This window comes from Anopheles ziemanni, chromosome 3, assembly GCF_943734765.1.
Source record: "Anopheles ziemanni chromosome 3, idAnoZiCoDA_A2_x.2, whole genome shotgun sequence".
NCBI classification, from domain to species: domain Eukaryota; kingdom Metazoa; phylum Arthropoda; class Insecta; order Diptera; family Culicidae; genus Anopheles; species Anopheles ziemanni.
This window is the reverse complement of record NC_080706.1, coordinates 1,881,844-1,906,487: the sequence shown is the minus strand read 5'-3', so window position 1 is coordinate 1,906,487 and position 24,644 is coordinate 1,881,844. Positions and strand designations below refer to the sequence as shown.

General features: G+C 45.3%; 3 protein-coding genes across 3 annotated transcripts; 1 reads left to right on the top strand and 2 right to left on the bottom strand.

Moving 5' to 3' along the window:
* Positions 1-1,823: 1,823 nt before the first annotated feature.
* LOC131289488 (uncharacterized) lies at positions 1,824-13,014 on the bottom strand. The gene is given in 13 exon segments (XM_058318763.1): positions 1,824-2,394; positions 2,575-3,069; positions 3,222-5,618; positions 6,022-6,528; positions 6,613-6,751; positions 6,812-6,905; positions 6,986-7,268; positions 7,972-9,094; positions 9,170-9,328; positions 9,387-9,569; positions 9,680-9,805; positions 11,799-12,181; positions 12,888-13,014. Coding segments are annotated over 12 exon segments (6,249 nt in total). The 5' UTR covers positions 11,979-12,181; positions 12,888-13,014; the 3' UTR covers positions 1,824-1,831.
* Positions 13,015-13,755: 741 nt separating this feature from the next.
* Positions 13,756-15,496, top strand: LOC131289152 (zinc finger HIT domain-containing protein 2). The gene is made up of 2 exons (XM_058318358.1): positions 13,756-13,778; positions 13,848-15,496. Exons 1-2 carry the CDS (start codon positions 13,756-13,758, stop codon positions 14,914-14,916), a joined length of 1,092 nt encoding a protein of 363 aa, XP_058174341.1. The 3' UTR covers positions 14,917-15,496.
* Positions 14,967-19,946, bottom strand: LOC131289899 (zinc finger and BTB domain-containing protein 17-like). Its single transcript, XM_058319239.1, has 6 exons — positions 19,920-19,946; positions 19,656-19,769; positions 17,321-18,031; positions 16,535-17,227; positions 16,097-16,471; positions 14,967-16,016 (listed from the first exon to the last, which is right to left on the bottom strand). The coding sequence occupies exons 1-6, from the start codon at positions 19,944-19,946 to the stop codon at positions 15,798-15,800; spliced, it is 2,139 nt and encodes a 712-aa protein (XP_058175222.1). The 3' UTR covers positions 14,967-15,797.
* Between the last annotated feature and the right edge of the window lie 4,698 nt (positions 19,947-24,644).

Below are 24,644 nucleotides of genomic sequence, written 5' to 3'. Positions count from 1 at the left end.
AAGGTGGTGGACCCCAGCGTTCATGGGCCGATATTCTAACCGGCGCTATCGCTCGACTGTCGCGAACTCCCCGCGGACCATTTTGTTGTAATTGTATGTTAACCAAGTTGCAAATATTTTAAACTATAAAAACTTAGTACAATAACTAAAACTAAAAAAGATGTGTATTAAAGAAGGAATGTTAGTGCATCATTTTATTTTCAACAACATATTTGTATGCTCAATAAAACGAAACAGTATATAATCTGATGAACTGCAATCTTAAAGCTTTTTTCGGATCGCATGGTTTAATTTCCAACAACTTTCTAATACTTTCGGAATGTGAATAATTCAAGAAACTTGCTTGTATATCTAATAGCAAAAACTTTATTGAGTATACCATTATATCGCCACAGTTGGGTAGAACAAAATGAATCATAAAACGATAATGACACTAGAAAATGTTACTTAAAACAAAACACATTCACGCGAAAACTCGTAGTAAGAATTAAACTAGAAAATCATTCCATGCTACCACCAGCATACGAAAGGTCAACCGAATGCTTCCTTTCCAATTTGATGCGACGTCGTATTTTCACCTTTATTTTCGTATATTTACTTTTACCAACAGCTTTTTACCTCGGTAGTTATAGTAGTTTTTTTTATTTAGTGTTACTATTTATTAGATAAACACCTTCCAATCCAGCATACAGTGTACAACTAAGAATAAATGTATGTGTTTTTTTTTTTTATTTTAATACGACTGCAATTCGTTTGCTTTATTCATTTCAAAAATTTCCTTCAAAGTTACGACGTTCCATCCGGAGGACACGGGGTGCTCTACCGACGACCAAGAAACAACGATTGGAAGATGACGAGGACTGACGCGTTCGTCGTATGTGCATTAAATACGTATTCCCGCTGCCGATTTGTTTGAATCAGTTGGGCTTGAGTGATGTAAATTTTCTTATTCATACACGCTATTTTTTCAACAGTTCAAAATCCTTGCCCAACTTTTCTCATAACGCCCCACCTCTATTTGCCATCATTAATAATAACGAAAAAAGGGATCCATTCATTTCAGTTTTGAGAATTCATTTTAGTACTAATTGAAGAAATCATAAACAAAAAGGAATGTGTGTGTGTGTGTAGGTGGACAATAGTGTTTAACGATGAAATAAAAACGATTGGATGTCTTTCGTGATTAGTGAAACAAAAAGGAAAAATAGACTTGCCCTTCCGCTAACAATTCCGCAAAGCCCGGAAAGGTTGTCTCTTTAGTGGGGTAATTTCCGGTTCGATTCCAAAACTTCGTATGCCGCATCCGTGCTTCATCATCCTTTCTCGTGTGCTGCTTTGAATAAAAACGTGCGTCGTGACTAGAGCGCTTTAGCTGATTTGCTCCTCGACATTTCTCCTCCCGCCTCCTTCTTCATCTCCCTTTCTTCGCCATACTTTCCCGAGTCGGAAAGATCAGAGTTCAAAACATAATTCATTAAGTAAAAAAAAACATAAATGCTAGTTTTAAAAAAGCCTAACCTATAAAACAAATAGTCTTCTACGCAGCCTACTCTACAATTTTCTAATACACGCGTTTGGATGGGGGCATTGCGCGCGAAAGTGCGAAAACAAAGTGTGCTTTCCGTGAAAAATGCGCTCGAGAGATTCGGGCTACCGACGGAACCTGACGGCAGACACAGACAGACGTGGGGGGAGAAGGTTTGAGGGGCGTGCACATTCGCATTCGAACGGAGTCGCGTCGTCGATCTTCCCTTACGTGTTTGGTTTGGTTTGGTTTCGGTTGGGACCGCCGCAATCGTGTTCCTGCTCGACGTCGTGTTCGATGGCATATTTACATGATCGAGCAGAGGCCGGATGCTTCGCTGCCGCTGGTGACCCGCGGACACCGGCTGAATTCGATGCCCGCCAACGTCGGCTTTCGCTCATACGCAACATTAGTCGTTTCTTCGAACGCAACCTCGGCCGGCACCGGCGCGGCCGCCGCCGAGGTACTGTTTATTCTATTTTCTTCCACCTCATCCCCCCAGCCACTGACGGCGTCGTTGCTCAGCTCGTCAAACATCGCACTCGGTCCTCCCGCGCCTGACCCTTCATCGATTGCTTCGGCGCCACCGCTTTGACTGTTCTCGTTAAAATTACTATTCACATTCGAGCCGTCGCCCGTTTCACCCTCGCTCGCCCCCTGGCCACTGCCGCTACCATGGTTCTGCAGCGCCTTGGAGTTTGTGATGTTGATTTTGATCCGGTTCGGCACCAGCACCGCCGCCTGTGGTGGGTCCTGGAGGTCCACGTTGCCATCGAGGGACGGTTTGGAGGCCGCGGCGGCCATCTGCTGGTTGGACGTTCCTTCTGTCGGCGATGGAACACTTTCAACGATAACGTCTTCGTATAGATCTACGACGACGTCAAAAGCAGCAGTCGAGCGGAGGGAAAATGAAGAATAAATAAGTATTGTGTGTGTTTAAATTCTGCTTGAACAAATGCATTCATATTATTATCAATAAATCATGCCATATGGCGAGAGAACAGTTCCTTCTACTTAACTCCCCAAAAACTGTTTTCACCGGAACATACCTTCTTCTACGTTGGTTTCCATCGGCGAGGAATGCTCGTTAACTTCGAGCAAGCTCGACTCGATCGTTCCGACCTCTTCGAACAGGGCATCCTCTTCGTCCACTTCGTCGTCTTCCTTCGGTTCCTCCTTGATTTTCACTCGCAACAGCGATGAAAGCGAATTTTCGTCTCCTACGGCTCCCCCAGCACCATCGGCCGCCGATTGGCCGGAACCCGTACCGGAAGCAGCCGGCGGTTTGTCCTCGATATCATCCAGATCGGTTACCTCGATGTTCGGCTCCTGGATGAACAGATCCTCATCGATCTGCCGCTCCTGGAACTCGGGCTGCCGAGCTGTTGGTGACTTGGGAACCGTTTCGTCCCCATTAGGGTCGGCGGCCGCGTCTCCGCTCGGTTCTTCCGCATCGTCGTCAAGAATCTCTTCCACCACCGGCTCTACGGTAGGTAACACTATGACGTCGTCATCTTCATCGTCGTCATCATTTTCGACGCCTGCTTCGCCTGCTTCCATGGCTAAACAACGATAGAAAGCAAAAAGTTTTAAATTTTTCGATCCAAGCCGTTTGACTCTTCCTAATTTTATAAATTGCAACATTATTTCCGTCGCCAACTCTGATCGCAAACACCTCTTTCCCACCAAAGCTTACCTTTGCCATTTTTAGTCTTTTTCTTGGATGTCGCTTTGGTTGCAGCATCTCCTCCTTCGGCCCCATCCGGCGTCCCTTCGTCACCGTCACCACCTTCCTCACCCGTTTCCATCGTCGTGTCAGTCTTTCGGCTCTCATCATCATCATCATCACCGTCAAGCGAAGCTCCGCCAACCGTCGTGTTGTCGCCCAACGTGGTCTCGCTCATCGTTAGCGACGCTTTGTAGTCCTCGTAGCACAGCGGATGGTACGTGCTGCCATCGACACGGATCGCACACTTGAGATGCCACTCCTCCGTTTCCTCGTTGTAGAACTGCTCGAACACCTCGTGGCACATGTGGCACTGTCGGTCGTCCTCGTCCGAACCGGCCGGGCAGCTCGGTTGCGGTGACCCCCATTCCCCATTCGGCGAAGAATCGTCGCCATCGCATCCTCCCGGTCCACTACCTCCACCGACACCACCGCTACTGCCTCCACCACTGCCGCCACCGTGCCCTTTCTTGATCGAGTCACCTTGGCCATCTCCCGTCTGCTGCGTTTCGAACCAGTTCTTCTCGCGCTCCTCGAGGTCCTCGATCTCCTCGTACTGGATCCAGTCCGACACGTCGTAGTACCACTTGCGAGAGTGTGCCTTGCGGGCCGAGTCACGATCGCGTCGATTCTGTCGGAAGTGCCAGTCCAGATGTTGGCTGTACTTCATCGTCTGCTCGGGCGGGAATCGGACACCGCAGCTGCTGCACTGCATACCCGAGTACAGCTGGTGTACGATGGCCGACTGGCGTTTCTTGAGCGTTTCCGGTTTGTCAAGCAGAACCGGTTCGATTGCGGGAACGGGTGGTTTCGTCTCTTTGTCCTTAGGCTTTACCTCATCTTTAGCATCCTTTCCTGCTGCTCCGTCGTTGGCCGCAGCTCCAGGTGCCGTCGAGTTACTGCCACCACCACCACCACCACCCAGCTTGGTGATGATACCTGCCGCGACAATCTTTTTGTAAAGCTCCTCAACATTGATGTTTGCCAGTAGTGGAATTCCACCAGCACCACCGCTGCTCGTCGCTCCACCACCACCGCCGGACGATGCTTTCTCATCCGCCTCGATCCGGTAGCCCGCCGTGCCACCAGTGTTGGCGTTGTTGTTGTTGTTGTTCGATTGCATCGCCATCGATGGCATCAGATTGGTGAGATAATCAAGGCCAGTTGAAATCGTGTTGTTTGTTGCCGCCGCCGACGAGTTGGAATGCGGTCCCCCCATCGATGCCTTCGGATGATTGCTGTTTGTGTTCAACCCTCCGAACGGTCCGGCACCAAGTGAGGGCGGAGGTATTCCCAAGACGGGAGCACCGGTCGGGCCAAACGGTAGACTATTGATGTTGGGTGGCGCCTGCACGAGCGCCGCTGGATCCTTCGGCGGGGTTCGTAGGTCGCGGAACAACGGTGTGCGGATCATGTCACGGATGTACACGTTACCCGGCTGCACATTGTTCGGCAGTGAGGTGAAGCGTATGTAGTATTCACGTCCCCGCAAGCGGAACACCTTCGGGAGCGAGCCGAAATCGACCGGATACGGATGTTCGTCGAGCACCACCGTCAGCAGGAAGTCAGCAAACTGAAGCGTATGCGCCTGGCCGTTCAGCTCGAACGTTTGCACCTTACAGTCGAGGAACACCGGTATGATGTACTTTGCGTCGACGATCATGTTGATCTTGCCGGCGACGAGATCGTTCCGCAGCTCGCCGATCTTTACCTGCGGGGCTGGACCGGCGATTTTAAAAATGCGTTGGCTATCGCCCAACCGGATCGTGTTCAGTGTGTCACCGAAATAGCACTCGTACCACCGATCGTCGATGTACAGCTCCCTCGTGGGCGCTCCCAGGCGCATCTGGTAGACCTTGTTGTCGATGCTGACCGACTTGTACGGTTCGTTGAAGCCGAGCTCAAACGTTTCCCGCCCGTCGACCACCACCATGCGCGAACCCTTCTGGAACCCGATCTCTTTCGGTTCGTCCCAGTTCATGAAAATGACCGCCGTATCCTCGTAGAAACGAATCTCGCGCTGGATACCATCGATGTTGATCGTTTGCACGCTATCGTTCATCTTGGCGCTGGTGGACAGTAGCGCGGATGGTTGTCCGCCGTTAGGTGGGAGTGGCGCTCCGGCGTGCGGAACAATACCAAGCGGAGGTAGAATCGAAGGTACGGGGTATCGGGCTGGGGGAGGATTCACGGGAAAGGGGGCCGTTTCCCAGGGGCTTGGGACCGCAGCTCCTGTTCCGGAGCGAATTCCGCCCACGATCGGGGGCCCAACAACACCAGGTGGAGCGCCTGGAGCAGCACGGTTTGGCCATGCGACCGGACTCGGATCAACCCGATTCCACTTGGACTCGCGCTGCCTTCGAGGGTCTACGAAACAAACAAAAACATACAAATCATGTTTACCTATGCACAAACCTCAACCGTGTGATCCTCCGGTCCCATATGTGTTAAGCTCTTTTGCTTACTGTCAGAAGCTAATGACCCCAACTGCCCTGTCGGGATTTTGGGAACACATCTTTTCGGAAACGTGTTTGATTATGATGCGATGCGATTTTTCTTTTGAATTGCAGATAACAACACCCCCCTCGGTTAATAATGAAAACAAACCCAACAACCCAATCAGGCAGAATTAAGACAAACAGAATGGATTCTTGTATTGTAACGAAATATTTCCCACAACCACCATCATATCTTACGACCGTCTCACTGACCCGGACAAATGGAAACTTTTTGGACGTTATGTATCCCACTACCGCCAATGGGTTCTTACCTCGCTGCGCACGGATGTCTGGAGGCGGCACGGACGTAATCGGGACCACACCGGTGCCACCGAATGGCACCTCGAACGGTGGTTTCCCATCGATCGGATGAATCTTGCCACGGAAATCGTTGGTGGCCGTCGAAGAGGACGACGCCGGCGTAACGGACGTTACAATCACATCGTCCTCATCGCTCAGCGATCCATTATCGTCGATACGAATCACGGTCGGTTCCGGTTGCTTGGTGCCGTGCTCGATGCGCTGCGCTTGGCGGATTTTCTGCGTTTCGTTCAGCTGAATCACCTGCTTCATCAGGATGCTGTACTGCTCCGGCGTGATTTCCCCCTTCTCCATCTGCTCCTGCGCCTGAGCGATGATGGTCTTGATGTTGCTGTTCATGCTGTCCATCGAGTTGTCGTCGTCATCCAGCACGTTTACGGGTGGTGGCAAATGGCGTAGATCTATGTCACCCGGTTTGGCCAAGGAACTTATCGACCGTCGTCGTTCGATTGGATCATCTTAAATGGGTGGAAGTCATTCGAAGCGGGGGTTTTGGATTAGCATCTGAACAATCATTCGAACTCGTGATCCTCAAACCTTACCTGGAAGTTTATTGTAAAGTAACGGGCGACCTAATTTATCTTTCTCCTGGTTCTTGGCGACCTCAGCCAGTTTAGCCCTGACAGCATCGGAACGATTAGCACCGTTCTTTTCCAAAAGGGGAGACCTCGGTCCATCCAACTGAAAAATATCATAAAAAGAAAAGGTAGGATTAGGCACGATCGAGATGTTATGGTTAACTTCTTACTCTCATACCTTAACAAAGCTAATCTCTTGACTGTCCGCTGAAATCATCAAAGGGGGTCGAAGATCAACATCTTCATTCCCAAACAGGCTTAAGAAAAGGAAAAACAAAAATAGACGAAAGGTTAAAAGACCGCACATCTAATGCAATTCTTACTAAGCTCAACTTACGCATCAATCATTTCCGCTTTGCTCTTCTTAGCCGTGGGTTCATCCGATTTGCCAGTAGTACTTCTCTTCTTGCCACCGGCCATTTCATCAGAATCCTCATCATCATCATCCAATCGGATGGCAACCGGGGGTTCTCTAGATCTCAACGGCCCAACGACAACCTCACCGTCCAGTTCCTTCGTGTTGCGTTTATTCGGGAGCAAGTGGAGAGGAATCGATCTCAAGCCGATGTCTTTCGCAATCATGGCTGAGACGGCTTCTTCTTCGTCCGTTGGACTAATATCTGGAAGAAAGTTTATTATAAAATAATGTCTCTATTTCACCCCTCTTTTCTTTCCACAAAGCGCAGTTCTTTTTGTTTTGGGACAACAAGTTTAATAATTGTGGGTGGAAAAAATAAAATCATCCAATACTATTCAACACGGAGAGTATTGCCTGGTAAATGTGGACATCGAAGCGGAAACAACTCGGTCCCTACACGATGCAAAAGGGAGGGGAGATGAAGCAGACGTTCAGACGGTGGAAGAAAACACGACGATTCCGCACCAATGAATAGCCATGTCAAGCGTGTGGCTATAATTTGTTTCTTCTTGTATCTCGCCGAGTGCACCTGAGTCACCTTAAAGTACTTTTATTTGACAATCACAGCCTCATATCTTTGTTTTTTGCACTAAAGTTATTTGGTTGTCTGCACAAAGGCAACATTGTTAATTAAATAACCACACTTTCTTCGAATGAGAACTTTTTCATAATAAGTGCAATTCCGTTTGCGGATGAGATTTTACGGGAAAGGATCCGAGAGAGTAGAAAGTATATTTCACAGAAATATGGCGCCGCCGGTTTTCCTTTCCATCGTTTTTTGCGAATTCCAATCAAATCCAAACGCATTAAAACAGTTTTCCTTTCCAGGTGTCGACAAATACAATATGCTACTGGCGGAGACGGAGGTGGTGAATAGTAATGGAAAGTGTGTATGTCGCTCTTACTTTTGACATCCGATGTCTTCGGGGCCTCTGTTGTGCCTTCTTCGTTCATCTCTCCCATCAAGCGGCGTCCTTCGGCGATCGACTCGTCGATCTTCAGCCGTTTCTCGGGTATACTGAAACGCAAATCGATGTCTTGTGCATCATTGCTGTTGCTAGCTTGTGGATGATGTTCGCCGCCACCCCCGGTGGAATGCTCTTGCTTCCTGCTATCCGTACTGTTGCTCCGAGCCTGTCGCGACACTTTACTGTTCGGTGGTGAGGCTTTGCTTTCCGGTCGCGATTTTTCCGACCCCTTCGTCGATCCGTCGCTGGAGTGGTTGGATTTTTCCGACGAGGAGGATGTCTTCTTCTTTCCAGGCGATGTAGTATGAGGTGACTTGCGACCTTGCGGTGAACCATCGCTGTTGCTGTGAGTCCGTTGCTTTCGTTTCTCCGAACCACCACTCGTGCTTCCACCAGCACGTGAAACCGACGACGATGATGTTTTACCGGACGATCCACGATCGCTCCTGGCCGACAATTTGTTGCTGCCAGAAGAGGTGGACGTAGAGGACGACGAATGTTCTTTGCGCTCTTTCCTTGATTTGTGATCGTGATCGTGGCGCGATTTGTGTGAAGAAGAGTTAACGCTTGATGAAGACGACTGCCTCTTGTTTATCCTCCCGTTATCCTCCGAGCCGCCCAATTCGGATCGGACGGAACTGCTGCTGCCTCCAACGGGGTCCAATCGTTTCAACTTTGAACCGAGTCGTTCCCTGACGGACGCCGAGGATGAAGATTTTGATGGTGCATGGTTTGTAGTATCCATCGTCAAGACGGGTGCTAGGACGGGCGGTGGAACTGTCATTGGTCCTAGGGTAGCAGCGTGCGCACCTGCCGCCATCATCATCCTCGTGCCAGCTGCGGTCTGTGCCACCAATTGTGCCGCAGCCTGTTGCTTCGCCAAACGAGGATCGCGCGTTTTAACCATGTTAATCATCGCTTGCGGTACGGGAGCAATGCGACTCTTCGGTAAAACTCCCGGTGGTGGAATGGCTGTCGATATGAGACCACCTCCGGCTGAGGAAATCATCGAGGGTTGGCCTGCGCTGGGATCGAGGGCTCTTCGTACTTCCGGTGGAGGCTAAGAAGGTACAAAGGAAAACATCACTTTAGTATGCGCATGCGGATGACGAAAATCTAGACACAATTTACTTACCTCTTTGGCCACGCTTGCCGTCTGGAGACTTAGCTGTTTCTCTTGCTCCTCGATACGCTTCTTCGTAGCCAACAGTTCCAGTTCCAACTTTTGTGCCTGAAGCTCCAGCAGTTGCCGTTGTTTGTCCTGCAACTGTTGATGCATTGGCGACTCGGGTACCTGTAACGACATTCACATTTGCGTCAAGACTTGCAGGATGTTCAAACACTAAATGTACTCTTACCGTCGCTCTCAGAAACATTGGATTAACGTGAATTTTTGGCTTCAACTGTGCCGTGATCGGCCATCCCGGATCCATCGAATGAACCTTTATATCGAGGGCGAACAGTTTAGACTGCGGAAACACTTCGTTCCACGTTTGTCTCAAGCTATACATTTTTTCACGTATCTTTTCATTCACCTAAAAAAGAGAAAGTAAAGAAAAAGCCTCCCGGCATGATTAGAACCCTATATAAGAAAAACAACCAGCCAACCTCAACCAGACTAGAGGTCTTCCTTTCTTTTACGTACCGTCTCGAACACTCCGCAAAACATATTCACTATGACCTGACTGAAGAGCGATTGATATTGTTTGCCCACGTTTTTAACGATGGAGTCAACGAGGTAAAGTATTGGCAGCTTCACGTCTGGAACAACCTATATTAAAACCAATGCGTTATAACAGGAGATGAGATGATTTGTTCTTGAAGCAGATTTTCTTTTCTCTCTGGTTGTCTTTTTGTGGCATCAAGAGTATCGACAAAACAATTTAAAGCAATGAATGATGTAAACAACGATAGTCGATCGCACTAAATTGTGATCGTTTTAACCAAAAATGACAAAAGTTCGCTGTACCTCAACAGATAAAATACTATTTGTTTCGTTAGTGACCAACAGTGAGTAAACATAAAAACTTTTTAAAAAATGAGGCATCTACACGCGAAAAAGTGCGTAAACGTATGTCTTCATTTCGAAGCAAATTTAGCCCAAAGAAAATTTCCTATTCTTTGACAAACTATCAAACCGACTTCACAGATTTTGAAAATTGATTAATAACAGAAACTATATAGTTATTCAAGAAATCCTATACAGCCATGGATAGTTAAGTCCTTAAAAACAACACAAAAAATTAAAAATAACTCTTCACACCCTCTCCGGAGCTTTTAAATCTTTGTAACAACCTACAAATTGCTGCATGATTTATCTAACTGCTAATCCATGAAAATTTACTAAAATTTGTATACTTGTTGTGAAAGTTTTGGGGTCAAAGAATAGAATTTGCAAACTGCCCAAAATTTTACACCATTAACTGGCAAATCAAAATAAATAAAACAGAAAAAAAACTGAGCAATTCATTCAATACATTTCGTTAATACATCGCAGGGAATTAAAAGATATTTCGCTTCAGAATGATTTATTTGTCAATAGTCAATAGATTAACCTTTTTTCTTTAACTTTCCTTGTTATCCATTCTCTTTTTCCTTTCTATTTGCATTATTTTCTTGCCCAGAATTTTACTTTGCAACCACTTTATAATATAAGGCACATTTGTAGAGTTAATGATCAGTTGCTATTTTGAGTGAAGTCCATGATTAGGTAACACATGGCGACTCTACTTATCATTCGCGAATATCTCTAGCCAATATCACAATACCATTTCCTACGGGCTAATGTACAAAATAATTGATAACTTTTTGTGAGTGTGTATTTGTGTGGGTTCCACAGTTCTACATTAGACATGTTTAGTCAGTCTTTTTGTTCATTTTATGGAAACTTTCTCTATGCAATAGGACAATCGATTTTACTTTCAGCATTGATTACGGGGAGTAAAACCGATCTCTCATTATAAAATCTTTTTTCTACTAATACTGTATGTACTTTAATATCAGTTGTTTTACAATGAGCTGGTGGTAATCTTTTTCACATGGGACATTACTAAACCAGTCAGGCATTAGATTTCGTTAAATGGCTTACTTAGTTTTCTTTTTGTAACTAAGTTAAACACAACAATCAGTTGAGCCTGAGGCAGACAACTAAAGTTCCTGAATTCGAGAGGTCTTGGCAGTACGCAAGTGAAACTTTGTGATGATGCAATCAAAGTAGCATATAGAACGCTTACAAGCAATGCTTGTTTTTTGATGAATTGTAGTAATGAAGAAACATGCATCTTTCATTGTGATATTCAGATTATAATTCAGATATTAATTTAACCTCGATAAATTTTCTTAAAATGGAAACGCAATCTACTTCTGCGCCTGGTATCGGAACAAGGTTCGACCTTAATCTGACTAAAACTGACGCAAGTTTCACTAACTAAAGAGAAACCTTCATAAACTATCCTATCTACACAGAAGTCGCACGAATTCACAGTTCACATGGTACTACTAGAAGCGTTTTATACTTTTACTTGTTTCACAAATCAGTTTCACTAACGTTTGTCACCCGAATTGGTTCGCTTGCCACTCTCGTATAAACATCTCAATGCATTTCTCATCCTTATATTACACATGGTGCTAGCATTAACTATACACCAACGATCACGAAAACACTTGCAGTGTATGGTTTAAACCTATTTTACACGGTAAAGGTTGTTTATGGAAATGTGGTAGGAGTGGAAGAATAGTAAATATCGACATAAATTATGTTTAACCTTTGCCAGGTGTTTTTCCACCGCGGACACGATGATCTGAGCGTACTCAAGGTTCTCTTCCGCTAGAATTGTCAGCATGTTTATAAGCGGCTTGCTGTTGACGTTCAAGTCGGCCAAACTGGAGAGATATTCTTGCTCAATCTCCTTGGCGCGCTTATCGGGCAGCGATGTTTCATCCATGATAACACCTGCTGCACCACTAAACACCAAATTATCAGCGAATGCAGATCTGGCTCTACGCGGATGGGTTTCGGGGTCGTGGCTGGCCTCTTGGAGAAGCAGCTGGACAGTTCTGCCCTTGCCACAAATCCTCTGCAGCTACGCTACCGGCTCCGTACCCCCTTCTCGTTCCGACTCAATGCAGTCTGCCGTGTTTGAATCCGCTGTGGGGAGGAACAAGAGAAGAAAATCTATTTTAGGCAATCAGTCGTACATGTTGCAAAAGAAACTGCTTTGTTACGAAATGTTATAGAATGACCGACAGATAACGTAAGAGGGGTTTTCCCCGATTTGATAAGACTGTTTTGTACATTTCACACGGTTTTCTTTAGCAATTCAAAGCATCAGCTCACATTAATGAAAACTTATTATATTACTAATGAACACAGCGAAGGGTAAACCCCTTCCTGCCATGTAAACTCATTTTTATTGATAAAAGATGGTTGTAAGAACTGACTGTTCAGTCAATGTATTCATGGGTTTTCCCTTTTTTGTATTCTTCAAACTACAATATGCTCTACCAATTTTTAGATATGGCATGAAAATAAAAGTCAAATGAACAAGACAGGCTTATATGAGCATCCTAATTAGTAATGGTACATTCAGCAACCCACTGTTTGTTCGTCCCATAAAACGATTAAATTTCACAAATTGACACACCAGCCGACATGAACTGTTGCCTTTGGCGCAACAACATCCGTCGGTGGCAACCACTGACACATCACGAAGAAAAAGCAACGTAAAATCTAGAGCTCCGCCATTTTCTTCTCCACGATGAACGGCTGAGTCACACACCTGCACTTTTAGATTTCACTTTTTCCTTGCAACAAACGCACTTTGCGACTAAATAACATCTTCTGTACAACTCACCTGCTATGTAGATGGAAAATATCTCAAATGTAGGTTGGTTTGGTTACGATGCACTCGTTTATTTCATTAATCTTGCGGACAGGCAAAACGACACGCCGTCCGACTTCGCCTCGAAAAAATTCACCATTATGGCGACTAGTGTTGGCAAACACGAGAAGACTTGCACTCTTGACGGATTCTACTCGAATGGATTGATTCGGTTGGAATGAGCTATCATTCGATTCCGATTTGAACTGGATTCGAATCTATTTCCAGGCTAAAAGTAGTCTACCGTTAAGCATCTTGTTATTTGAATTTGCTGCTGGTTGATGAATTTAGCTAATAGTTGCCATAATCAGTATGTTGGATGTGACAGATTTGAACTTGGATTCGGAAATCCGGCCCTTAACTCTTTGACTCGAATCATTCCCATCACTATATCAGATCAGATGTAAATTTTCTGCAAACGTAATTACCTTCGGTTGCTGCAAGCGACACTAACGTACTTTTTTGGTTTCTTTTTTCACCCATCTGGCGTAAAATGGTACAAGTTTCTACAAGCGTCCAACAGATTTAAAATATCTGCCCTAAACAGTACTATTATCCCTCCCCAACAATTTAAATTCCGTTCATTGATCGTTGCCGTTTCCGTTCATCGATTACTATGCATGTTCTACGTAGAACAGAACAGTAGTACAGAATTATTCGTCATTTCATCGATTGTTTTTCTGTGTTTCATAATAAACATCCTATAGATTTTGCAATGTTGTAAAAATATTAATTTTTCTGAATAACGCGATTGTAAAAAACATATCGACAGCTGCGTCGAAGTTTTGCGAACCCAGCAAAATTCCTTAGTTTTTGTGTGTACAATTTATTAAACACAATAATGGCCGAGGGCGATTGTAGAATGTAAGATTTGTTTTATTACTTCTGTCCAATAGAATGTTCCCTATTTAATCCGCTCGTTCTTAATTACAGTTGCGTTAAAAAGCCTGCCAAATATAGTTGCCCGCGGTGCAATGTACTATACTGTTCCGTAGAGTGTTACAAATCACAGCAGCACCTGGAGTGTTCGGAGGGCTTTTTTCGGGAAAATGTGGTACAAGAACTGGCGTTACGGCGAAACGAAGATGAAGGGAAAGAATCATCCAAAGCTATGGTTGATATACTGCGACGAGTAGAGCTCGTGGATACACTTGATGAAGAAGAAGATGAGGCACTTTCCGATGGTTCCGACGAGGAAATCCCGGATTCGGATGACGAAGATCAAGATGTTGAACTAGCCGATCGGCTAAATGGAGTTGACCTGGATGACCCCAGCAGTGTATGGGAACGACTTACTGGTGCAGAGAAGGAGGAATTTCAAAGCCTTGTAGAAAATGGAGATATTATTAAAGTTCTTCCCGACCTAAATTGCTGGTGGACGCAGGAGCATAAAGTAGATTTAATTCAACCAGTAGAAGGACCGTCGTCACAAGAGAAGCAGCTGCTTTCCGCCTGTCCTAGAGTGTGGGATAAAATACCCAATTTCGCAGATTTGTTTAACAAGGAACCGTCTTCAGCGGTGCGTTTCAATATTGCCAATGTTCTGGCCGCATACTCTTTTGTTTATCGATACTTTTACGGAGACATACATGAAAATGCCTTAGAAGCAGCTGATTGTCTTATAAGTATAGCTTTAAATCTGAAGAAAAATGCTGTTTTCGACTCTGAAGCAATGGCCGTGGAATCCGTCACGAGTGAATGTATGGTGGTAAAATTACCTACGGACAATACGACGACATCCGTTTTGAGGGACCATGTTCGAACTTTTCTGGCTGGACCGAAGGGTTCTGGGAAAAAGTTTCGAAAGCTATTCCTTTTGGCTGCGCTATCCGATGTACGAAATCTAATCGGTCGTGCAAACCGAGAGCTTAAGGAATTAACTGAGCAAAAAGCAGTCAATATAGACGTAACGGATATTAAAAATATCGACACCACGCTGATTCGAAGTTGTATAAGAAAAACCGAATTCTATCTCGCATACGCTAAGTCAGATTATTTCTAATGTGTGCCCTAGAGGTCAATAAGCTTGCCAGTCAGTTATGATACTTTTATCCAAAAATAATACTTCTTTTTTATTTCCATTTTCTTATGAAATCGTCTATATTCATTTTATTTACAATTTCGTTTAAAGAATAGAAAGAATCGATGCGCATTGGATCTAAATGGAAATGTAAAATGAACTGAAAAGAGTATTGCATGAATTTCACAATGATTGCGCATCAGTAACAACATTGCAACAGTACATTAGAACAATCCTTATAGAAAGATAAAACGTGTAATAAATTAAAATAGTTACAATAAAAAGGGAAAACAACCGCAGACCCATTATCCAGTTCCTCAAAACGAACTCTTGTGTTACACATCCGCACGCGGTAATCGTGTCTGGGGCGATGTTTGCGAGTTCACTTCGATGGCTCCGGATTGTGTCTGGCTTTTAAAATAAATATACTCATAGCTTACTTCATCTCTAATGGTACGTGTGATGTTAAATACTTTTAAAAATATGCGTAAAACGTAAAATAGTAGAACTACAGATCAACAAGAAAATATGCCACGCGCTGAGCATACGGTGCCAGTTTAGAAGGGCAAAAGAAATAAAAAATGTTCATTTACAAATGAGTGCTTTTGCGGACAAACATATCCACGGGGTCCGAAAACTATCGGAGGTTGATGGAAAAAACGAGAAAAAAAAAATCAAATGCCACTATCTTAATAATGTTTCGGTTCCACCCGAGGAAAAAGGCGCTCTCACGTGCCCGCATTCCCCTTTGGGGTCGATTAGTATTTTGTTTGAGTATTGCAGCGTCTGACGTATGTCGTTCTCCGAAAGGTATCGCCATCGATATCATTCCTCCAGAAGGCACTTTCTGTCCCAAGGCATTATTATAACCCTGCCGATGGTGAGCTTCCGGGGTTGTTGTTGGATGACTGTTGCTGTGATGACGCTTGCTGTGATGGATGATTTTGCAGGTGTTGATGATTTTCTGGTGAAGTGGATACCAGGACCGTCCTTGTACTACCATCAGGTTCAGTGGGTTGCTGCGTCACCATGGGGGACAAGGAGATTTGCACCGGGAGCGTCTGGTTGTCTGCCGTAGGTACCTAAGCATTTGGAAAAGGGGATTTAAAAAAATGTGGACTGGCTTCAAACGAACGGCTGGCCGTTTGCCTTACGTACGTACATGTATCGTCACACCCTGTGGTAAGCTGATTGCACTCTGTAGAAGGTTTTGCATCGTTTGATGCACCCCCGCCGAAGCACTATCAACTCCGCCGGCCTGCAGACTCGCGCTGGACGCCGTGATTGTCAATCCGGGTGGGATCCCCGCCGGCAGGGATGTGGCCGTTATCGACCCGCCCGTACTGCTACTGGTGCCGTTAACCGTCGTGTCCGTGGTGCCATTGCTGGCGTTTCTGTTACTGCTGTTACTGTTGTTATTGTTGTTACTTGTGCGATTTGATGCTTTCTCCTCCTTCAGCCGCTTTGTGAGGTGCGATTTAATGTGCTTCCGTAGGTGATCCTTTCGGTAGAAACCTTTCCCACAGTCGTTGCAAATCTGGAAACAAAACGATGGTTACAGTTGACATTTTCTAACACGCAGACACGCGCTAGGATTTACCTCCGTTTTAACTCCGCTGTGTATTACGAAATGTAGGTTAAGATGTTCCTTTCGCTTGAAACCCTTCTTGCAGACGTTGCAGATGAACGGCCGCTCCGGATTGTGGCCGAGCTTGTGGCGCTCGAGATGTTCTTTCCGCTTCAGACCCGCACCACAGATATCACAAATGAACCGCCGCTCGATCTTGTGCACCACCAGGTGCTGCTCGAGACACTCCTTCTCCGGGTAGGCCATGTGACACTCTGGACAGCAGAATAGCACCGTCCCGTCGATGGCGGTCGTGATGTGCACCTGTCCCGGCTTCTGCCGCTTCGGTTTCGGTGGTTTCGTTTTGTACTTGCGTTTCTTTCGCGCCTTCCCGCCGACTCCGCCATTTACGTTTGCTTCCGTTCCGCCACCATTGTTGTTCCCTGTTGCATGGTTGCCTCCGTTCTCTCCATCTTCTCTACCGCCTCCACCGGGAGAATCGCCGTCACCACCGTTTTCCATCTGTCCCGAACTATCCGCGGCCCCAAACTGGGTGTTTTCGTTCGAGTGATCGTCTGTGATGATCTCCTGTTTGATGATTCCGGGCCCGATCGCTATTCCGGAAGGCAGCACCAGATGCGGATGGTGCACACCGTTCATAATAGCCGAGGCGTTCGAGGTGTTCTGATTGTGGTTAAACTTTAAGTATGGCTGCAGGTTGAGGTTGTGCAGGGGCCGTTGCTGCTGCTGCTGCTGCTGTTGTTGTTGCTGCTGCTGTTGTTGCTGCAAGTGGTGCTGTTGTTGTTGCTGCTGCTGCTGTTGATGGTGCTGCTGTAAAAGTTCCGTTAGCTCTCCGGCCGCCATGGACGAAGGTAGGACCGCAGACTGGTGGTTCCATAGGGCTGGCACTTCTTGCTTAATCTGCCGCAGTGGTGGCGGGTTCTCACTGTCCACTTTTCTCTCGTTCCCCGATAGATTGGCCTGCGCTTGCTGGTGCTGCTGAAGGATGGTCGTAGTGCCCGGGTTTTGCGATGCGAGCAGCTGCAGATCCTGTGGTTGCAGTGCGGCCACGATCGTCATTCCTTCCGGAAGTCCTTGGTTGTGCAGAACCTCTTCGTCCTGGGGGCTGTAGGCCACCGTCAGCACCGTCGTTCCTTGCTGAAAGCCTTGGATTGGTATCTGCATCTGTCCCATTTGAAATTTGGTCGTCTGCAGTGCTCCTGATCCCTGTCCTGGACCACCACCAGTGCCACCGCCTGGTGTCATTTGCGATGGCAGTGGGTTAGGGTTGAGCACCTGGATCTGGACAGTCTGCTGCGCATCTCCCGGTTTCGCACCCGGCATCGTGATAGGAAGAGTGATGTATGCCGGAGAAGCGATGGCTCCCTGTGGCATCCCTGCAGTCGTTACGATCTGACCGTGTGACGCCGGATGCTGCTGAAAGACGGCCGAAGCTGTACTGACGGCGGTACCATCCATTGGTCGCAGAAACTGCATAGCTCCCTCACTTCCGGATACCAATCCGACGACCTAAAAACGGCCAGACGCAAAAAGAACAGTGAGATGCATTAATGGCAAATCTTGAAGGAAATAAAACATGATGACAAACACTCTATCCAATTTGTATTCCACGGCCGGGCTAAACTTTACCAATTCTCAAATGTTAAAGTGCAACAACACTCGGCTTTATTCGGTAAACCGACATTCACTTTCGACGACCAAACCTGGCGCCATTTTCCTCTTCGTGTTCATGGTGGACGTCGACTTCGTTTTCGAGGACTACGGATGCGATCTCCGTACGGTCACGACGGGGTAAAACTGATCATTCGATTACACCGACGGTCCCCACGACGTGCCTCAACAAGTTCAACACTCCGGAAGGCTTTGTCATTCCTCTCCCTTCTTCAACCGTCCCGTCCCGTTCGCTTCCTAATGCCCGGACGCGATATAGTGATTGCTGCTGCCCCAACAGCAGTAACGGCAAAAAGTCGAGTAAAAGTGAAAGTTTTCTCTCGCAACAAATGAACGAAACGTGGAGTTCGTTCCCGCGATCGGCAAGGAAATGGTGACGACGACGCAGTGCGAAGCCGACAGAGGGCAGCGAGTGTAAAGATCGGAGCGGAACGAACGAATGGAAACGGCGGAAAAATGTTATATGCATCCGCGAGTAGAAATTGAAACCCTTGCAGCGATAGCCCAGAAAACAGAGCCTTCTCGTTGTAAGAAAAAAAACCCTCCTTTTCGCATGACTTACTACAACTAAATCTCAAAAAAATGATGTCTTCCCAATTAAACATCTTTCGCAATGCCAAGGAAATATGTATGGTTCCAAAAACGGTCTTTCACGGGATCCTTGGTTTTATGACAAATAAAAACTAGTTGTTCTAAACATTCAAAACTATTTGCTAAATAGTAAACTAAATCGTAAAGAACAACTAACTCAGAAAATAGTAGCAATACAGACAAAGTTCCAAAGGAATTATACGTTCTTTTTTTTGATTCCAGCCTTCACATCAACGTGATGGTGTGTGGACTATTGTTTTTCGTAACCCTTTTGCCTTCTGGTCATAGCACATGCGCATGTAAAATAAGAAAAAAACCCTCAACAAAATGCACATTTGCATCAGTACACCATGGCTTAAAATACCCAACCGGCAAGCGGCAACAACATTACCCCGAGAAGAGGGCGGGTTGGGTTTCTCGCTTAAGTCTCTTGCCGCGTGGTGGCGTTGAAATCACTTGTTCCCTTTCCGATTTGAAGCTAAGCTATTTGGCTGTAGCTGACACGGAACCAAAATCTCTCGAATCAGCAGGAAAACGCAGCTGATGAATGAGCTGATGCAAACTGCTGTGGGCAACTTTGAATTCTTATCGTGTGAAAGTATGTCAATTCTTTGTTCTCAGCATTTATGCTAGCTGGTCTTGGATTGCAAAATAACGCGCCTAAACAAACGTTGCGTGGCACCTTCATCTTCGGCCAGGTCACGGCCACCAGTTGAGCGGAGATCTCTCTTGTTCTTTTTTTCCTTCCATTCTTTTCGTACAAAATCCGACACACAGTTGGTTAACGATCTGTTCTCATGTTCATTCGTACGCCATCATGTTAGGTACATTTTTGCAAGCCAACAAGAAAGCAAACCCTAGCTTATATTACCTGCCCATTAGCTGCTGCCGTTGACAGATTCTGTGGAAACTTGGCTGACGCGAACTGATTTGCGGCTAGCGGCCCAGCGAACGAGTTGAACTGGGAAAAGTTCATTTTTGTACACTGAAATGAGATAGAATAGGGAATACATTAGTTAGCATGATCTGAAAGTCCTAAGCATAAAATTAATGTATGCTCCCCCCCTAACGGTAACAAACGGGAGAAATGCTATGATATGCTTCTCGTAACAAATCAATCTTCAACATAGTTTACCTCTATGTAATTCTCATTGTCGTCCATCTTTTCGTCCACTTCCGTCGTCCGTTCCACGGCAATGCTGGACTCGTTCATTAATGAATATGTTTTCGAGCACTCTTCAACCCAATTGAAATTCTTGTCTGTTGCCGTCAGGTTTAGTAGCTTTTCTACAACCACGGCCCACGACGCTGGCTCTATTAACGGTGCCGTTGAACGGTTATAGTTATTTTCGCGCAAGCTTTTCTCTTTTTAGACCGACTTCAAATAAACGTACGGAATGCAAACGCGCCAGGATCGGCTTTAGTGCACACCAACACCTATTCGGTTCATTGGATTATTGATCGTACACGCGTGCAGTTGGGACTTGCCTGGGCTTGGGTTGGCATTGGGTCGCTAACGGGAAATCACGGCTCACACTCGATTTCACATTACGCGCCGCGACATCGATCGCAACGGCGTGTTTTACTTTCAGGACACATTTATTTACTTCCTGCGATCAGCTCGACGTCCACTGCCCATTGGCGACTCTCACTCGAAACGAAACCTGTATGCAAATTAAAACCATTGTGAGAGGTTTCGTTTAAACCAAACTGCGCTTTGGCAAGGTGGCAAACTTTTCACGCAACAGCATATTACAATCAAGTGCAACATATGTTCACAACCCACTGCTGACGGAATCGGGAAAATGATCATCACCTCATCACTTACACGACCTTCACCAACATTGATTTTATGTTTTAAACATTAACCAATCTTAGTGAAAAAAAAGCAAACACTATACATAATGTTGTAGTATCCAGTGCTTTTTTGTACAATGTACATTAACACAAACACTCGCACACTAAAACTCTTTTCACACATTAATGATGTCATAGAAAAGTGAAGTTTACCTTTCACTGGTCGGAGACTGGACTGGTAACAAAATGTTAAAGTGTGAAATCAAATCTCAACTGCATTTCGTAACCCTTTCTCTTCGCTATGCTGTACTTCCGCTGTCGCAGCAAGTTTCGCTGCTGTTTTGCTGCTTCACATTGAACCAATGGAAGATTTTGGTTATATATCCACTCACAATAGAAGCTCGAAAGACCTTTCTTTCCAAAAGCATACGAATTATTTTTTAACACTACTTTAAAAAATATGTAAAACCACCATTTGAATCAACTAAGAGGGAACAGTACTACTATTTGCGTATTTTAATGGATTTTGATGAACATAACTTTTCTTTATTATGCACACAAATGAAATTCACAATGAATGAACCTTTTTGTGTTATATCTATATTAGTTTTCACACGCAATATAAATGATTTAATGTATTCACCGTTGCATATTCACTTGAATTGTGTACGTCATCTTAAAAATTCGTCACACCGCGTTTCGTCTTCCGTTGTTGCCAATAGCGTTCACAAACATCTTATGTATTCAGAAGGGAGCGACCTCCACAACGGGAGGGTGTTGTGTTGTTAGAGCAGGTTATTGGGGAATTTTGAGACTAATGTCTTCGAAAAACTGCTGAATGCCCTAAAGCAATGCAGTGCACTACACTACACACACATTCGATCGTTTGCTGCTCGACACAACACAACGCAGGCTTGGCTGAGAGACGCGGATGCTTTCACATCGATAGTGAAACTACTTTCCGTCGCTAGCAAGACGAAAGGTGCGCTCCGATGCCGAAAAGATGCAAGCACATTCCAGTTTATAACGACCACAACGAGTAACACACGTACCACGCGGGTATAATTGTCGTAAAACCCGCACTGCGGCTTAACGCAAGCAATCCAGGAACTCGTCCGGCAAGCAAAAGGTTCTCCGGTGGTAAATTAAATATCGCGAACATCGAAACGACAACCGTACCGGAGCGCGGATCCGATCGCTATGACGTCGCCGTGTGGCTGCGAGGCCGCGATCGTATGCGGATGTTGCTGATCGCGACGTCGCCAACACGAGCCGCTACAGCGGAGATGATCAGCCGAGCTTCGTTGGATCCGCTTCGGCAAAAGCTCGGCGTGGATATGCTTTCCCTTTGGGTGAGCAACCGCGGGCTAGACGTTGAAGTGTGCGTGAAACAGGCAGCTGTGACTAGCAAACTACTCTTTGAGTCGACCAGATAGTGATCTTCAATAGTGCACTATGGATTTCGAGCGTTCGGAACTTTATCAAATGTTTATTAAGCTAAGAAACAAACAGGATATTTTACGAATAAAAATGTATCCCACTCACTAGAGAGAAATTATATCAGAACGAAAAGCTAAGTAGTACGCTGAGCTAAAGCTCTTAGTACTATTTCTACACTCAGTCTGATTGATGATGATGAACTATGAGCCGCGTAGTATACGAAGAGTAGAAGTAGTAGTGGAAGATTTACATTACGACCAGCGTTACTTCTTGTACTAGAGCTACTAGACTTCAACTTGAAGGAAAGTACATAATGCTACTAGCGACGAACACACCGCAAAGATTGCAGCGTTCGATCTTCACAACAATATGCTTCACAATCTGTCGTTATCGGTGTGCGTCCTTCCATTGGAAAACGTGTTGGTGTCTTCGCCATGCAAGACGATGAATCATCAAGGCAAAAGAGTTAAAAACCCAATGATTAACTTATATCGTCATCGGACGTTATGCGTACGACGTTTGCCTAAGTATCTTTTGACAGCTTTAAATTTCTCTTTCTCGAGAACAAAACTTTTCAAATTATAGATACCATGAGCAATTGTTACTGTAAAATTGAAATAATATATCATTGATACATTTAGTAAAGTTAACCAAATCAACGCTCGTTGCATTATTGCGAACACTAATGGTTCATACACAAAATAAACTAATCCATCGAAGTAAGCCGGATGCTACAGGTTCGTTTCTTACTCGCGCATTGAAGTCTTTCGTATGTGCGGCATACAAGCCTCCGCGAGGGTTAGACGCTATGGAACATTTATAATTTCTTAACATGGGCCTTCAAAATGTTTAAGTTACTGTCAATTAAAATAGTTACAGTAAAATTGTCGTAAATAGCAAGTGTTATTTCTTTCATTGATTCTTTTCCTTGTCCGTCTATACCAAAATTGTCGGCTGCATGCATTCCCAACGTTTAAAATACCCGATCGATCTTGTTGGTGATGTTCGTCTGTACTGCCCGGTTTCACACCATCAACAGCTGGAAACCTTTGCGGTCGACAAGATTCGTGTACGAATGGAAGGCTCTTAGAGCCACAAAAGGTTTTTGCGTTTCGTTTGTGTGCCTTTTCCCATTTGCTTCGCCATTATGATCGGCAAGCATGCTGCTCCATGTTTTGCGCGACCAGTTTGCCTTGCTCGCGCGATCGTGGAGCGGGGAGAAAGAAAATTTAGAAAGTGGAGAGAGTTTTATATAACCCACAACGTTGACCAAAACCACGAACCCGCGATGGTGGTTGTTGCTTTTGTTTTACTTTGGTTATTGCTCTTTGCCTTTCGTCCCCCTCTCGTAAGCGGTCTCTTTATTATGAGTATTTCTTCGTTCATTACATTGTGAAGACGAGAACAGACAGACTTGGTTGGTTCTTTGTGATAATCGAGAAATTTTCTTACGATAATTGTGTTAGCGATCAATACTCCATCCGAGCGGCCCGAAGCGATAGCGCTGGTTTGAAAATCGGCCCATGATCGCTGGGGCTAACCACCTCGACGGCGTGGGTTCGAATCCCAACCGAAACCGGACCCTCCCCTGTACGAGAGGACTGACTACTACAGCACGAACTTAGAAAGGAGGACAAGTCTAGTAAGTCCTTAAGTGTTATTGTTGAAAGATCATATACTCTATTTCGCTCTAAAAGTTTCATAAAAGTTTAATATTGAAAACAAATGCTACAGTCCCAACAGTGCCATTGTTTTTCCTTTTTTCCCAACGGCTTTCGCACGATGAACTTTTGAACACGTTGCCGGGCCCAAACGGTTTGTGGTGCCAATCACACAAAGCCGGTCCTGGGAAGAGCTAACACTACCATCCCGACGGTATACCTCGTTCGAAATACTACCGCAGACAATGATCAATGGCTGCTAGCCTACGATCACTAACGTTAGTCGTCGTGAAACACCAACAGTTTCACTTTCGTTTTTCGCTTCAACTAACGCTAATGCCCAAAAGGTATCATTCACCTCTATCCTACGGAGTCGGTTGTTTTCGCACCAAAAGCCTCCGGCGCCCGGAAAACATTGTTGCAACGGGTTGATCGGTTAGCTTGAAAATATTAGCATACGAGTGCATTCCACACTTGGAGAAAAATTGTGTATTCTAATGTTCTGTACTGTAATTTATACTGTAATATTCATTTCCATCAATTCATTTGAAGGAAAATAACATAGAATCATTGGTAGAAAATAGTAAGGCATTAACGTGGTTGTTTCTAATGATTTTATGCATTAATTTTCGATGACATTATGCACCCGACGTTGCACCAATCAGTGAGGTGAATTTCAAGGATTTATGTATGGCCAGGGTCGAATACAAGGAAAGAAGAATAGAGCATAATGGCAGATGTGTTGGAGAACGTGGCGGTTTTCTTGCAGTAGAATAGAACATAGCCGAAACATAGATGTTGTTTTATATGTTGAGCGTTTTAAAAGAGATTTCAATGGTAAGTTGTAAATGTATGACTTACCCGCAGGTTATTGAGCTCGTTCAGTATCTCCGGTAGGTATGTTTGGTGGTGCTAAAGTCGTTGAGTGGTTTTGGCTTGACGAAAGTCGCGTTGATAGTTGC